General features: G+C 40.4%; 1 protein-coding gene across 1 annotated transcript; it reads right to left on the bottom strand.

Annotated features, from left to right (window-relative positions):
- Nucleotides 1-7,258: 7,258 nt before the first annotated feature.
- LOC147620021 (pentatricopeptide repeat-containing protein At2g03380, mitochondrial-like) lies at nucleotides 7,259-11,805 on the bottom strand. Its single transcript, XM_086772158.1, has 2 exons — nucleotides 11,404-11,805; nucleotides 7,259-11,328 (listed from the first exon to the last, which is right to left on the bottom strand). Exons 1-2 carry the CDS (start codon nucleotides 11,482-11,484, stop codon nucleotides 8,230-8,232), a joined length of 3,180 nt encoding a protein of 1,059 aa, XP_086628284.1. The 5' UTR covers nucleotides 11,485-11,805; the 3' UTR covers nucleotides 7,259-8,229.
- Between the last annotated feature and the right edge of the window lie 1,620 nt (nucleotides 11,806-13,425).

The raw sequence follows: 13,425 nt of genomic DNA, 5'->3' as shown, positions 1-13,425 counted from the left end.
TGCTAAACATGCAAACCACTAGTGCAAGGGAAGACATTGGATTTCATGACTTTTGGCCAAGGAGTGTATGCGAAAAAGCTGAGCCTCTTAACCTTCAAGTGGAGGATAATGTAGATGAAGGGTTTGATATAAATGAGGACCATTATTGTGGTCCAATGCGCAACAGACCTTTTGAAGAGTTCAACCCGACTCTTGATGTGTCTAAAAGAGATTTTGTGCTTGTACAACCTTGTGATGCAAATTACCCAATATGGTTGGGAGTGACAACAAGTGATGTTGATCAAAACAACAAGTCGATAAACTACCTACAAGTTTAGATACAATATTCGGCACCAATTTCAAAGAAGAAGAATGCAAGTGATGTGGAGGTTTATAAGGATTGCTGGAACAAGTGTTGGCGAGAGAATGGAATGATCCTCAGCGTTGGGAAGACACTAGCTACATCATTTGGGCATGGAAGCCCAAGGGTGGACGACTTCCAGAGAAAATCAAGATTCCAAAGGCTATAATACTCAAGGCCAAACAGAATCAATTGAATCAACATGAAAGTGAGGCACCATCACACGTCAGTGCAGTTGAGCAAGAATGATTTGTTAGCACATGGGCAACTAGCTTCGTAATCTTTTAGCAATGTTGTATGAAGCTACCAAACTCATAGTTCAATCATTATTCAGGTTGTAAGGTTGTCTTAAGCTTTTAGATTTATGGTTCACCCATTGTTCAAGAATTTTGATTCAATACAAATGGTGATCTTTTTAATTCTATCACCTAGTCTTTCTTACAACTTAAAGTTACATTGAATATCCTTTCTTTGTTAAAGTTTTTGTGTTTGATGGTCAATTGGAGGCTATGTGATATAAACAAACTTAATTCTTGGTGTGCATGTGTGTGTGTGTGCAGGCAAATTTACATCCCACCAACATTATATATACTTGTTACAAATGTACAATAGTACATAAATCATATCGCATTATTCAAATGCTTGTTTTGAGAACATCCAATAATAAATCTTGGATATTGCACAATAAACATTGTATTGGATCTAACAAAGAATTGTCCCAAAATTGTGCATATTTCTCAAAATTCCTAAATTTAAGTTAGCTGCACTTCTCTAGCAGTCAAGCGACCGTGTTTTAACTTGCCTTTCCTAAGACGAACCCAAATTGATGACATGACCTTACTCACCATAATCTTCATAGTTTTGAAGAATAAGTTATCAATGGCCAATGCAAAACGTCTATCTTGGTGCATGAGTTCCCATTTTGCTATGGTCTGGTATTTGGTTTTTGCTTGTAGGTGGTACTTTCTTGGTTTGCCAAAAAACAATTGTGGGAAACATAATTCCTCACAAAATTCATATTTGAACATGCTTAAAGGGGAGAAGCCTTCGGGTGGTGCAACATGAATGATTGAATTGTTGTGATCAACAACTTGTTGTTTGCGAAGAGTACAAACCATGGACAAGGTAGTCTGAAAAAGGCTCTTCACTATCATCCTCCATAGTGAAGTCTTCATTGTGGGAGTGGTCAACATTACCTTGTTGTAGAGATGACATATGACAACTCCAAGAAGGATGTATGGACACTTGATTTGCAATGTATAATGTAGTGGACAACAAGTCTTTTAAAGCTTGCATTGTTTTCAATGGTCTCACAACACCCACCATATAAGAGTGATCATAGCGTAATTTTCGTTTGATGCCTACTAGAGCAGAGCCCGCTTCGTTGAAGAACTATGTGGCAAGACAAGTTGAGCTCGCTCCACATCGGCCATAACATTGGCAATGGTGCCTCTAAAGCCTAGTTGACCATCAAAAGCTAGCTCTCGAACTTGAGAAAATGCTATACGAATGGAGACCAAGTGTGCCTCAATTGAATTTATGCTTTGAACACTAGGAATCGGCACATTAAAACCTTGAGCCGCCAATCTCGCAAGGTCGGGAGGCACCCGCTTTCGTAGAGTGACCATGCACGTGTTGCACACTTTCAAAGTTGGCGATTCCATAAATGCTCACAATCTTTTGGTGGCTTGACAAGTTGCATTGAGAACATGAGTCTATGACATGATGCACATGGATGCTTTGGTGTATCACTAATGGTTAAAATGTACTTTCCTAAGGGAGTCTTTTTGCTTTTTATTTTTATACTTGTTTGCAATGGTGCAATTTCCAAGTGTTTTGCCTTGACTTTATAGATTTTTTGCACAATAGAATGCAATGGATGCAATGAAGAACACAATAACATGAATTGTTTGGCGATGTCAACAACTTTGAGTGCAACCATTTCTTGAACAATTAAGCTTCTTTATTTCACTTTCGCTCCATATCGATCTCTTGCGTTTTGCCCTTCCCACCACAAGCACGTGAATAGAGCCACCCATGTCAAGCATGCTTAAATTATGAGAGGAATTGTCCCTTTTTGAGCCAAAGACAATTCCTTTAGGTTTATCATTTTGAGACATGTAAAGAGACACCTCAATACAAACATTAAGCTCAAGCGCACATGTCAATTAGAGTCATTGTAATTGCGATTGAAGTGGAGGAGGTTTCAATGAGTGTCTCAATATCCCTACAGCTTACATTTTGCCTAAGACTATCGATAATGGACTTACATGGCAACAAGACATCATGTTGATTCGTGAAAATAGCTTGGCAAAAAATTCCAAGCACCCATTTTCTAAATTGAGCAAGACTCAAAGATGATTTGACCATGTAGTGAATAGCAATAACAACATCCAATTTCCAAGGATGCAATGAATGGAAGGTATCATCAAGAGACAATTTACGAAGAAACACATCATTTTCAATTAAAGCATCCATTATCAACAAAATTAAAGCATCCATTTTCAATTAAAGCATCCATTATCAACAAAATTACATTTGGTTGAAAATCAAGAAAAGCTTTTTTGAATAGCTTATCGATCAAGATTAACTAAATAAGCAAAAGTTTTGGGCCAAAATTATGGACAAATGTTTTTTGGAGCACTTATATAACTGCAATAGGGTAGAGCTAGAGCCACAAGAGCACAAAATATTGTTTTTTTCTGCACAAAAGTTAACCACTTTGAGCATGAACAAAAGACACAACCTGCGCCTTGTTATCTATAAAAAATTTCCCAAAAACTTCAACTTCTGAAAGAGCCACTCTTAGAAGAATAGGATTCTGATTGTAGAGGTTGAGGAAAGTATCCTCAAATTGCAGCACTTGGTCAGCTGTGAGAACTCCACTATGCGGAAACCAACTTGACAGCCATGAGAACTCCACTATGCTCTTGAGTAATCAAGCCTTCAATACATGGGACCATCAAAATGTCAATCGCTTTCCCACAAGCAAAACAGTAGCCTCCTTCTGGAAATTTGTTAATTTTCGTATCTTTGCAAAGAGAACACTTCTTTGCCACCAAAGCATCATTGAAGTTGGTAACAAAAAAAATTCTAACCACCTACAAAACACTTGGTTTTAGAGAAAGCAAAATGACTATACATTAAAGAACCATGCATTCTCTTTACCTCTTGACCATAGCCCATTTCGTGTATTTGGGCTTGAAATGAATTCTGAAGAGCAAGCTTTTGTTGCTCACTAAAAATAGGAGTGAGAATAGTGATATCTAATACTGATATTGTATTTGACTTCTCTTTCCATATGCCCACATTGCGCGCAACATACATAACAACATTTCCAGCCTCAAATTCAGACAAGTTGATGGAAAAGTGCCTTACGACCATTTATGAAGCTTAATTGCAATAAGGAATGAGTTAAAAGGTCGAAAATATAGCCACATGCATTCCTTTTAAAACAAGCATCATACCGTGGCACGATCAGTCAAGGCAGGTCCATCCGCTCTATCGTCAATTGATCAAAGGCATTTCCTGCATTCCTTTTCACACTATCCACTTGAAGAACAACAAAAGCCAAGGTTCCTTTTATAGAGGGATAACTAAAGGATCTAGCCATGAATAGTAGTTTCAGGCATAAAAGCTAGGCTGACATCAAATGGCTCCGCTTTAATAATAGACGTAGTAGAATCAACATGCAAAGAAAAGCTTGCGGAGCCTCCATCAGTAGAATTTTTGGGCACAACTTCACTTCCCTCTACCCTTATAAAAGTTTCAGGCTCTATTTTGTCTACATGCTTTTTTATGTAAGGATCTCCTACTACAAGTGTTATGATTTGCAAACTCTCCCTATCAACAAGATCAGCTTTTAAGTATTTTCTAAAATCTTGAGTACTCTTATAAGTACCATACTTGTTTAGCACCTTTCCCTCTAATGCAAAGCAGACTTTAGTATTGGTAACTTGAGATATATATAATAGAGGAGTATAGGATGAGAGATTTCCCCTAAATTCAATGACAGCTTGCTTTTTTGAAGGTGACTCAAGCGTCGACAAAGTTGGCACAAACAAGATTTTGATTTAAAACACCACTTAGAAACAGATGACACAAACAATCTTAAAAGAAAACGAATAAGAACAGCACCTCTCTTTTTGTTATCTGGAAAGAGATTTCTAGCTACAGACACATATCCCTCATCACCACTTTGCTTTTGACCATATAAATGGGAAGAAAAACCCACATCAATTGGTGTCTCAATAGTAGCAAGGGGGGTGACAAGGGTAGGATCTTCAAAGCCACGAAGATCGGATGGCCCAAGTAGCACCGCAGAAGCCGATGCCCCAACTTGAAAGGAGCCACTAGGAAAAAGTTCTTGTGGAGACTTTAACGGCTCACAATTATCAAAGCTGGATGATCCTGAATCAGCAACATTGTCTATTCATAAAGATTATAAGACTAAGATATAAGATATAAGATTTCGGTCATAGATTTCTTTTCAGCTCAAGAGAAGACAATTACCTTGGTCAATTTCCATTAATGAGGCCATAGTTAAACTATACCACTTGTGACGAGAAGACAAGTTCTCAACTGTGCAGGAAATAAGTGGGTTTACAGAAGGAGAAATCTGCAAATCAGGGAAAAAAAACAACGCTTTCTAGTTTTGCAGAGGACTGTCTAAAAGCAACACTCAAGAACGCATGATGTTTTTACCCTCTTATACCTTATATAGTTTTGTTTAGCTTCACAACTAAGCATAAAAGTATATGGTTTTTTATTTACTATGATTGAAAATAAAAAGGTTTTTTTTTGCAATTATTTCCATCTTATAAGATAGACTATTTTCACCAAGGGAAAAAGCAAAAAGTGTAATAAAAAATAAAACAAACATTCAAGAGATGACTAAACAAATCAAACATATCTAGGAAAAAAAAAAGAAGCGACATACATATAATAACAAAGCATTCTGGAAAATGAAAAAAAAAACCCATACATATATTAAGCATTCTAGAAAAAAAAAACAAAAAATATACTCAAAAAATAGTTTCAATATACTAAAGAATTTATATTAAAAAATAATAAAATAATCAAAGGACAAATTTTAAAAAAAAGAATCAGAAAACAATATATTGTAATAATAAAAAGCGATACTTTTTTAAACTATTCAAAAATCAATTATCAAATCAAAAACATAAACCACTTAAGTCTATAATCAAAGAGTTAAATACCAAAGCATTTTGGAAATAAAACAAGAAACAAAATCATGAAAATAAATAAAATAATGAGAGCGACAGAAGCCACATATTCATTCAAAAAAATAGACCACAAAAAATCAAAAAACAACACAAAATATTAAATGAGCATCATTTTGGAAAAAAAAACCAGAAAGAAAAATCAAACTCATAGAAGGATATAAGAGGAAAAAAATACCTCTTAAAGAAAAAAAAATCTTAAGGGAAAAAAAACATCAAGGAAAGAAAGCAGGAAGGCAAAAAGAAAATCAAAAAATATTTGGCAAAGAAATCACAATACTGAAAGCCATGAATTAAAAAGCGCAGAAAACTATGCTTAAAGAAATTCAAACAAGAAAATAAGATCAGAAATCTGAAAACTATGCTTAAAGAAATTAGAAAATATTTGCCACATAAATCGCAGATCTGAAAGCCATTAATCAAAAAGCCTAGAAAACTATGCTTGAAGAAATTCAAACAAGACAAATAAGAAACATCATGAAAAAACAACAGCAAGGCCAAAAATATATATATATCAAAAAATATTTGGCACATGAGGACGCAGATCTGGAAGCCATTTAAAGCCTAGAAACTTGCACCTAAAAAGATGAAAAGATATTCAACTCTATGCTTCAGAGCAACATCATGAGATAGAGCAATAAATAATTAAACCAAACTTCAACAAAATAAAAAAACAATGAAGGAAATACACAGAAAGAAATAGCAAAAGAAAGCAGCCGAAAATCCCATACAAGAGAAATAAATAAATAACAATGTAACATTCAATATCCCTATACATGAAATTATCCTAGCGCTGTGCGAGACGACAGAAATCTAACGCAATCAAGCATACTCTATCAGATAATCCAAGAAATTACACAAGAGCTACAAATTTGGACCAGCCTTGGGAGACTGTGTGTGTGTGTGAGAGAGATAGAAAGCATGCTTAGGGTGGGCGTCCTAGGGGCTAAAAATCATACAATACATATGAATTCTGTGTGTGTGAGAGAGAGAGAGAGAGAGAGAGAGAGAGAGAAAGCATGGTTAGGGTGGGCGTGGAAATATGTTAAAATCAAAATTATTGAAATAATAGGGTCTGATATCAAAGTCCATTTTCATTAATTAACATGCCTGAAAATTAACAACATGCGTTGTCTATTAAAACAGGAATCGGATCTAAGTCATCATTTCACCCATTTCTTTGGCAGCACTAACAGCTTGCATGCAAAAACTAATCGTTCCTGCACTAACAGCACTAACAGCTTGCATGCAAAAACTAATCGTTCCTGCACTCTGCACTCTGTAAAAAAAAGAAAAAATATGCGCTTTGGAACCAGCGATTTCAATCATAGATTAGTGCATGCTTTCAACACCATGAAACATTTACCATTAATCACAAATAACAAAAGACAAACCCTCAGAATCACAGCAGTGAATGAGGCATCCTTAGCATCATGAAAAGGCCAAGGGAGCATCATCACGGCTCTCTCTTCGAACACCCTCAGCTCGCAGCTTAGGCAGCTTAGCATCACAAGGCGTGAAAGAGGGAGATCATCACAGGGTATGCGAGATAGAGAAGCCGGCCGCAGTCCAAGGAAATGAGTGGCTTTCCCTTCTTTTATAAAGAACCTTAAATCTTGCCAACGAATTATTAAATGCCACGTGTACACTTTATGATAACCTTTACCCTCGCTCAGCTCTCAAGTCCTAAATTGATGTATAATTGAATTACAAAAAGGCTAAAAGAAGAGTTCTGTTCGGTGATTTTCATCCTCATCTGAGTTGCACAATTGCGACCAGTATTCAAATTTTCATCAGCACCATCACAATTTTCATCAGCAGCCAGGCAACACAATTGCACTGCCATCACCACCAGTAATCCATCCTCACAAATACACTTTCCATCCTCAAAAATGTGAAAGCGGTGTCCCAACTGAGTTAGTGTAGTGGTCAAAGCTTGTGACTTGTAACGTCTAGGTTATGAGTTCAAGTCCCACTAGGCTCTCTCATGTTATAAAGGGACACCTATGCTCGCTTGATGTGTTTGGTTGCTCGGGCTCTTGCCCCTTGAACACTCGAGTGACTCCTCCTCCTCGGGTGGTGGATCACCCGAGATAGGAGGATCCATACGAGACCCCTCCGTTGTTCCAGCGCTCGACTCATCGCGGTGGTCATGGGGGATGCCGAATTCATGACTCTTGCCCGATGGTACATGGCCCTTGCCCGACCATGATAATTGGCTAATTGTTGTAAGGGGAAATCGGCTCCACCCACTTGAGTGGGCCCCGGGTGTGTACGAAAAAAAAAAATGTGAAAGCGGTTTGCGTCTTTGACCTGAATTTTGCGCTTCTCCATCTTTGATATGAGCGATGTAGCAAAATGGCAGTCACCACAAACTCGCATGTTCTTCGTAACACGTATAGGTGTCCCTTCAGGTGTATTGATGAGGGAGGGCACATGCGATGCCCAACTTTCTCACTATGCCCACATAGCACATCTTCCTTTGCATCATCTGAAATGGCTTGTGACACCCCGTGCAAACCTGGGGGAATACCCTTCCAGCGATATTTTTTGACCAATGTCTTTTAGCTTTGCATAGATATTTTTGCTTTGGGTGGGGGATGACTCCCATCCCCCACAATAAATGAATGTACATTTCTACTTGCATCAGTCCACCATCTTCCAAGCTCCATTTTTCAGTCTCATATCTTCAACCTTGTCCGCTTCCTCTCCCATGTCAGCAGCTGCATATATATTACTCATGAGGACATATGCAGCAGCATTCTTTTCATCCAACTGTACTGCATGCTCAAAGGCCCATCTTCCAAGCTTCACATTTCCCCATTTTTGACAAGCACCCAACAGACCAGACCAAAGTGGAAGACAATAAGAAGAAGGCATCTTCTCAATCACACTTATTGCCTTGTCAAAGTGCCCTGCACGACCGAAAAGATCAACCATGCAAGTGTGGTGCTCTAAAGTTGGGATGATGTTGTAGACTGTGCTCATAGTCTCAAAGTACATTTGCCCCTCATCCACTAGACCTGCATGACTGCACGCAGTAAGCAACACAGCGAATGTGACCAGGTCTGGCTCTGTACATTCTCCTATCATTTTGCTGAACGAGTCAAAAACAGTTTCAACCTTTCCAAGCTGGGCATATCCTGCGATTAGCGCATTCCATGAAACTGCATCCCGTACTGGAAGCTCGTCAAACACTTCTTGCGCTTTTGCAAGCGCGCCACATTTTGCATACATATCCACCAATGCAGTGCCAAGCACAATATCTTTCTCCAATAACCCCTGCCTGGCAACCTCAGCATGTATCTCTTTGCCCTTCTCAGCTGCTCCTAAGCTGCCGCAAGCTTTCAAGATGCAAACAAAGGTGCCTGCATCTGGGGAGAGGCCCTCATCTCGCATCCGTCCAAAGCAGTTCAGAGCTACATCACCATGCTCGTGCTGGGCATATCCTGCGATTAGTACATTCCACAAAACTACATCCCGTACAAGAAGCTCGTCGAACACTTCTTGTGCTTTTGCAAGCGCGCCGCATTTGACATACATATCCACCAATGCATTGCCAAGCACGATATTTTTTTCCAATAACCCCTGCCTGGCAGCCTCAGCATGTATCTCTTCGCCCTTCTCAGCTGCTCCTATGCTGCCACAAGCTTTCAAGATGCAACCAAAGGTAACTGCATCTGGGGAGATGCCCTCGTCTCGCATCCATCCAAAGCAGTTCAGAGCTACATCACCATGCCCGTGCTGGGCATATCCTGCGATTAGTGCATTCCACGAAACTACATCCCGTACTGGAAGCTCGTCAAACACTTGTTGCGCTTTTGCAAGCATGCCACATTTAGCATACATATCCACCAATGCCGTGGCAAGCACAATTTCTTTTTCTAATAACCCCTGCCTGGCAACCTCAGCATGTATCTGTTCGCCCTTCTCAGCTGCTCCTATGCTGCCGCAAGCTTGCAAGATGCAAACAAATGTGACTGTGTCTGGGTAAAGGCCCTCGTCTCGCATCCGTCCAAAGCAGTTTAGAGCTTCATGACCGTGCCCATGCTGGGCATATCCTGCCATTAGCGCAGTCCAGGAAACTACATCCCGTGCTGGAAGCTCATCAAACACTTCTTGTGCTTTTGCAAGCGCGCCACATTTGGCATACATATCCACCAATGCAATGCCAAGCACATTATCTTTTTCCAATAACCCCTGCCTGGCAACCTCAGCATGTATCTCTTCGCCCTTCTCAGCTGCTCCTATGCTGGCGCAAGCTTTCAAGATGCATAGAAAGGTGACTGCGTTTGGAGAGAGGCCCTTGTCTCGCATCAGTCCAAAACAGTTCAAGACTTCATCAACATGCCCGTGCTGGGCATATCCTGCGATTAGCGCAGTCCAGGAGACTACATCCTGTACTGGAAGCTTGTCAAACACTTCTTGGGCTTTCGCAAGCGCGCCGCATTTGACATACATATCCACCAATGCATTGCCAAGCACAACATCTTTTCCTAATAACCCCTGCCTGGCAACCTCAGCATGTATCTCTTCACCCTTCTCCGCTGCTCCTATTCTGGCACAAGCTTTCAAGATGCATAGAAAGGTGACTGCATCTGGGTAAATGCCCTCTACTCGCATCCGTCCAAAACAGTTCAGAGCTTCATCACCGTGCCCATGCTGGGCATATCCTGTCATTAGCGCATTCCAGGAAACTACATTCCGTACTGGAAGCTCGTCAAACACTTCTTGTGCTTTTGCAAGCGCGCCACATTTGGCATACATATCCACCAATGCAGTGCCAAGCACAATATTTTTTTTCAATAACCCCTGCCTGGCAACCTCAGCATGTATCTCTTCACCCTTCTCCACTGCTCCTATGCTGGCACAAGCTTTCAAGATGCATACAAAGGTGACTGCGTTTGGGCAGAGGCCCTCGTCTCGCATCCGTCCAAAACAGTTCAAAGCTTCATCACCGTGCTTGTGCTGGGCATATCCTGCCATTAGCGCATTCCATGAAACAACATTCCGTACTGGAAGCTCGTCAAACACCTCTTGCGCTTTTGCAAGCGCGCCACATTTTGCATACATATCCACCAATGCAGTGCCAAGCACAATATCTTTCTCCAATAACCCCTGCCTGGCAATCTCAGCATGTATCTCTTTGCCCTTCTCAGCTGCTCCTATGCCGCCGCAAGCTTTCAAGATGCAAACGAAGGTGACTGCGTCTGGGGAGAGGCCCTCGTCTCGCATCCGTCCAAACCAGTTCAGAGCTTCATCACCATGCCCGTGTTGGGCATATCCTGCAATTAGCGCATTCCAGGAAACTACATCCCGTACTGGAAGCTCATCAAACACTTCTTGCGCTTTTGCAAGCGCGCCGCATTTGGCATACATATGGAGTAGGGTGTTGCCGACATAAATGTTCTTTTCAAGCAACCCCCTTTTGAGAATATCAGCATGTATTCTGCTGCCTTTGCACAGGTCCTTTTGCTTGGCACAAGCCTTTAGCAACGCCACAAGAGCAGTAGCGTCTCGAAACTCCTCGTGGTTGCCGTTCAGCACCTCCACACCTCGGTGGTGGATTTCCTTGGCCTTGGTCATCCGCTTATCCTTCCGTACCCAGAACTCTCCATCTTTCACTTGGGGTTGCAGTCCGCTTCTTCCCAACTGCTCTTGGACCCAAGCCGGATTGTGCCAGCCATCCATCCACAGCGGCTCCTTTGTCAGTTTGTGCCTCAAGTCTGGGGATCTTGGGCTTCTCTGTGATGCAAAACAAAACTTAGAAAAGCCAATAGCTTTTCCTGTACTCTCATGAAATTGTAAAACAGTGCTTACCTTGCTGTTCCGATTGTCCCAAAATTGGGAGGGATCCCTGAAGTACTCCTTCCATAAGAAGTCCATGTCTCTACATGCCATTGAGAGGGAGCCGAACAAGCCCTTTCCGGTTGTTAAGAAGTGAGCGTTCCTGACTTTCTTTGGGGTTGTTAAGTGGTGAGCACTGCAGCAGAGGAGTTGTGAATTCTAGAAGAGGCGGATCAGAGCAACTCCTAATAAGGAAGGAGGAGAAGCTAAGCCAGCTTGGTGGTGAGCTTGAACTAGCTGTGGCACCACCTCATTTTGTCTATACCCACCTCGAGAGTGGTGAGTTTTTTTTTTTCCTTTTTTAATGAGGCCTGCTAACGTTTTGGCTTAGTGTTTGTTTATGGTTTTTCGTTTTTGGCTCAGAAGAAATACATTGAAGGGACTTGATCTAATTCAACATAATATTAACAAGTGAAAATATTATTTTTCAGATTTAATTTAAAATTTTAAGCAATTTCTGTTGCTGAGGTAAGTGGAAGTGGCCAATGTTATCACATTTATAACTCTCTCAAGGTTGCTTAGACTCCCTTTCTCAAGAGTGGGCTTGTAACCCTCTTTCTCAATGCTTAGACTCTCTTTTTCACGAGTGGGCTTGTATTTACTACATAAAAGTTTTTAATATATAAGAAACTTTTATATATAAGGCCAATATATGAGGCTTTAGCGTGGGTTTGTATTTTTAGTCTATCTTGTGAATTAAGAAATTAAATAAAAAATGATTGGCTAAGGGTTTCCAAAGTTTGAGCATGGGTGCTTACTTATATCTCATGGCATTTAGTAAGCACTCAATGTCGCTCAAAGAACATAAACAATATTTTTTTAGAATCTCTCTCCTCTCTCTCTCTCTCTCATCGTTCTCCCTCGTGCGTCTTTTCTTTTCCCTTCCCTTGTATTTAAGTTTGTCTTTTGCTTATGTTTGGAGTGCCAAATGAGGATAATCGACAAATTTGGTTACCTCGCAAAACAACAGCACCCTCCAAAACCAAGCCTTGAGAGTCTAGAAGAAAAAGAGCTCAAAATTCTAAACCATGTAAAGCCACTAGAGTTCAGCAAATATCAATGCCGACTTGACAAGTTTCAAGGGCATTGCTCGAGTCCAAGTGTCCTTTGAAGGAGTAACTCAAGCATGGATCCCATAACAAAAGACACAGACCTCAAGGAGGAATATACTTGCACACTAAAGATGAAGACTCCATAGTCAAAGTACCAAAGAAGATGTCCATAATTTCATCAAAGGTGGATCCCAAAAGGTGGATCCCAAAACATTTACTTCAAGCTCACAGGTACTATAATGGCAATAATCTCATATGGGTGCCCAAAAAGGTTTAAAGGGATCGAGTCTCTCCAACAACTTCTGTATCAACTTCGACAGCATTAGCAACACATAAATCGCCAACAAATGTGGCAACTCAAATCACAACAATGTTTCAAATGAAGATAAGATCCATGGTCCAAACATTTGGCATCTCAAATCTATTGCTATAAGCAAACAATCTTCAACCTCAATGAGTGAGCATATTTTATGCTCACTCATTAGTGGAAATCACAAACCATAGCCTCATCATCGACACTTCCATGTATGTCTTTGGATAGGGAGGGAATGGTGGGTGAAAACCTGGTCAATGGTATGGCCCATCGCCTAGAATTTATATGGGTTCCACTAACATCAACCTCTTCACATTTAATAAACCATGGTCTTTATAACAATGAAGAAGATGGATCGTAACAACCTCGCATGTCGACTAATCTTCCAAGCCTATCCAATAGTCTTGACTTTTTAACATGTACTTCATTTGTGAATCAGCTTGCCCAATTGGTCTCAGAGCACTTGTTTGATCTTTAAAAGAAAAACATGTGGGAGAAATGTGCAAGAAAGTCCTCGTCACATACTTTCACAATGATCTTGCCATAGGAACATGCCTAACATAGAAGCTGAGCCTACATAGAATGCCTATCTATGTTCCTCCAGAACCATCCCTTCTCTTCCATTACCTA

The sequence above is a fragment of the Cibotium barometz genome, chromosome 32 (genome assembly GCF_041138505.1).
Source record: "Cibotium barometz isolate CiBa-2024 chromosome 32, ASM4113850v1, whole genome shotgun sequence".
NCBI lineage: Eukaryota > Viridiplantae > Streptophyta > Polypodiopsida > Cyatheales > Cibotiaceae > Cibotium > Cibotium barometz.
The sequence above is the reverse complement of the archived record's forward strand: the minus strand, read 5'-3'. Positions and strand labels throughout refer to the sequence as shown.

Excerpts from the sequence above, each read along its gene's own strand:
- LOC147620021 (XM_086772158.1), bottom strand. The coding sequence starts at position 11,484 with ATGGCATGTAGAGACATGGACTTCTTATGGAAGGAGTACTTCAGGGAT. Across the intron at positions 11,329-11,403 it reads GGGACAATCGGAACAGCAAG|AGAAGCCCAAGATCCCCAGA; the intron begins GTAAGCACTGTT and ends TTTGCATCACAG.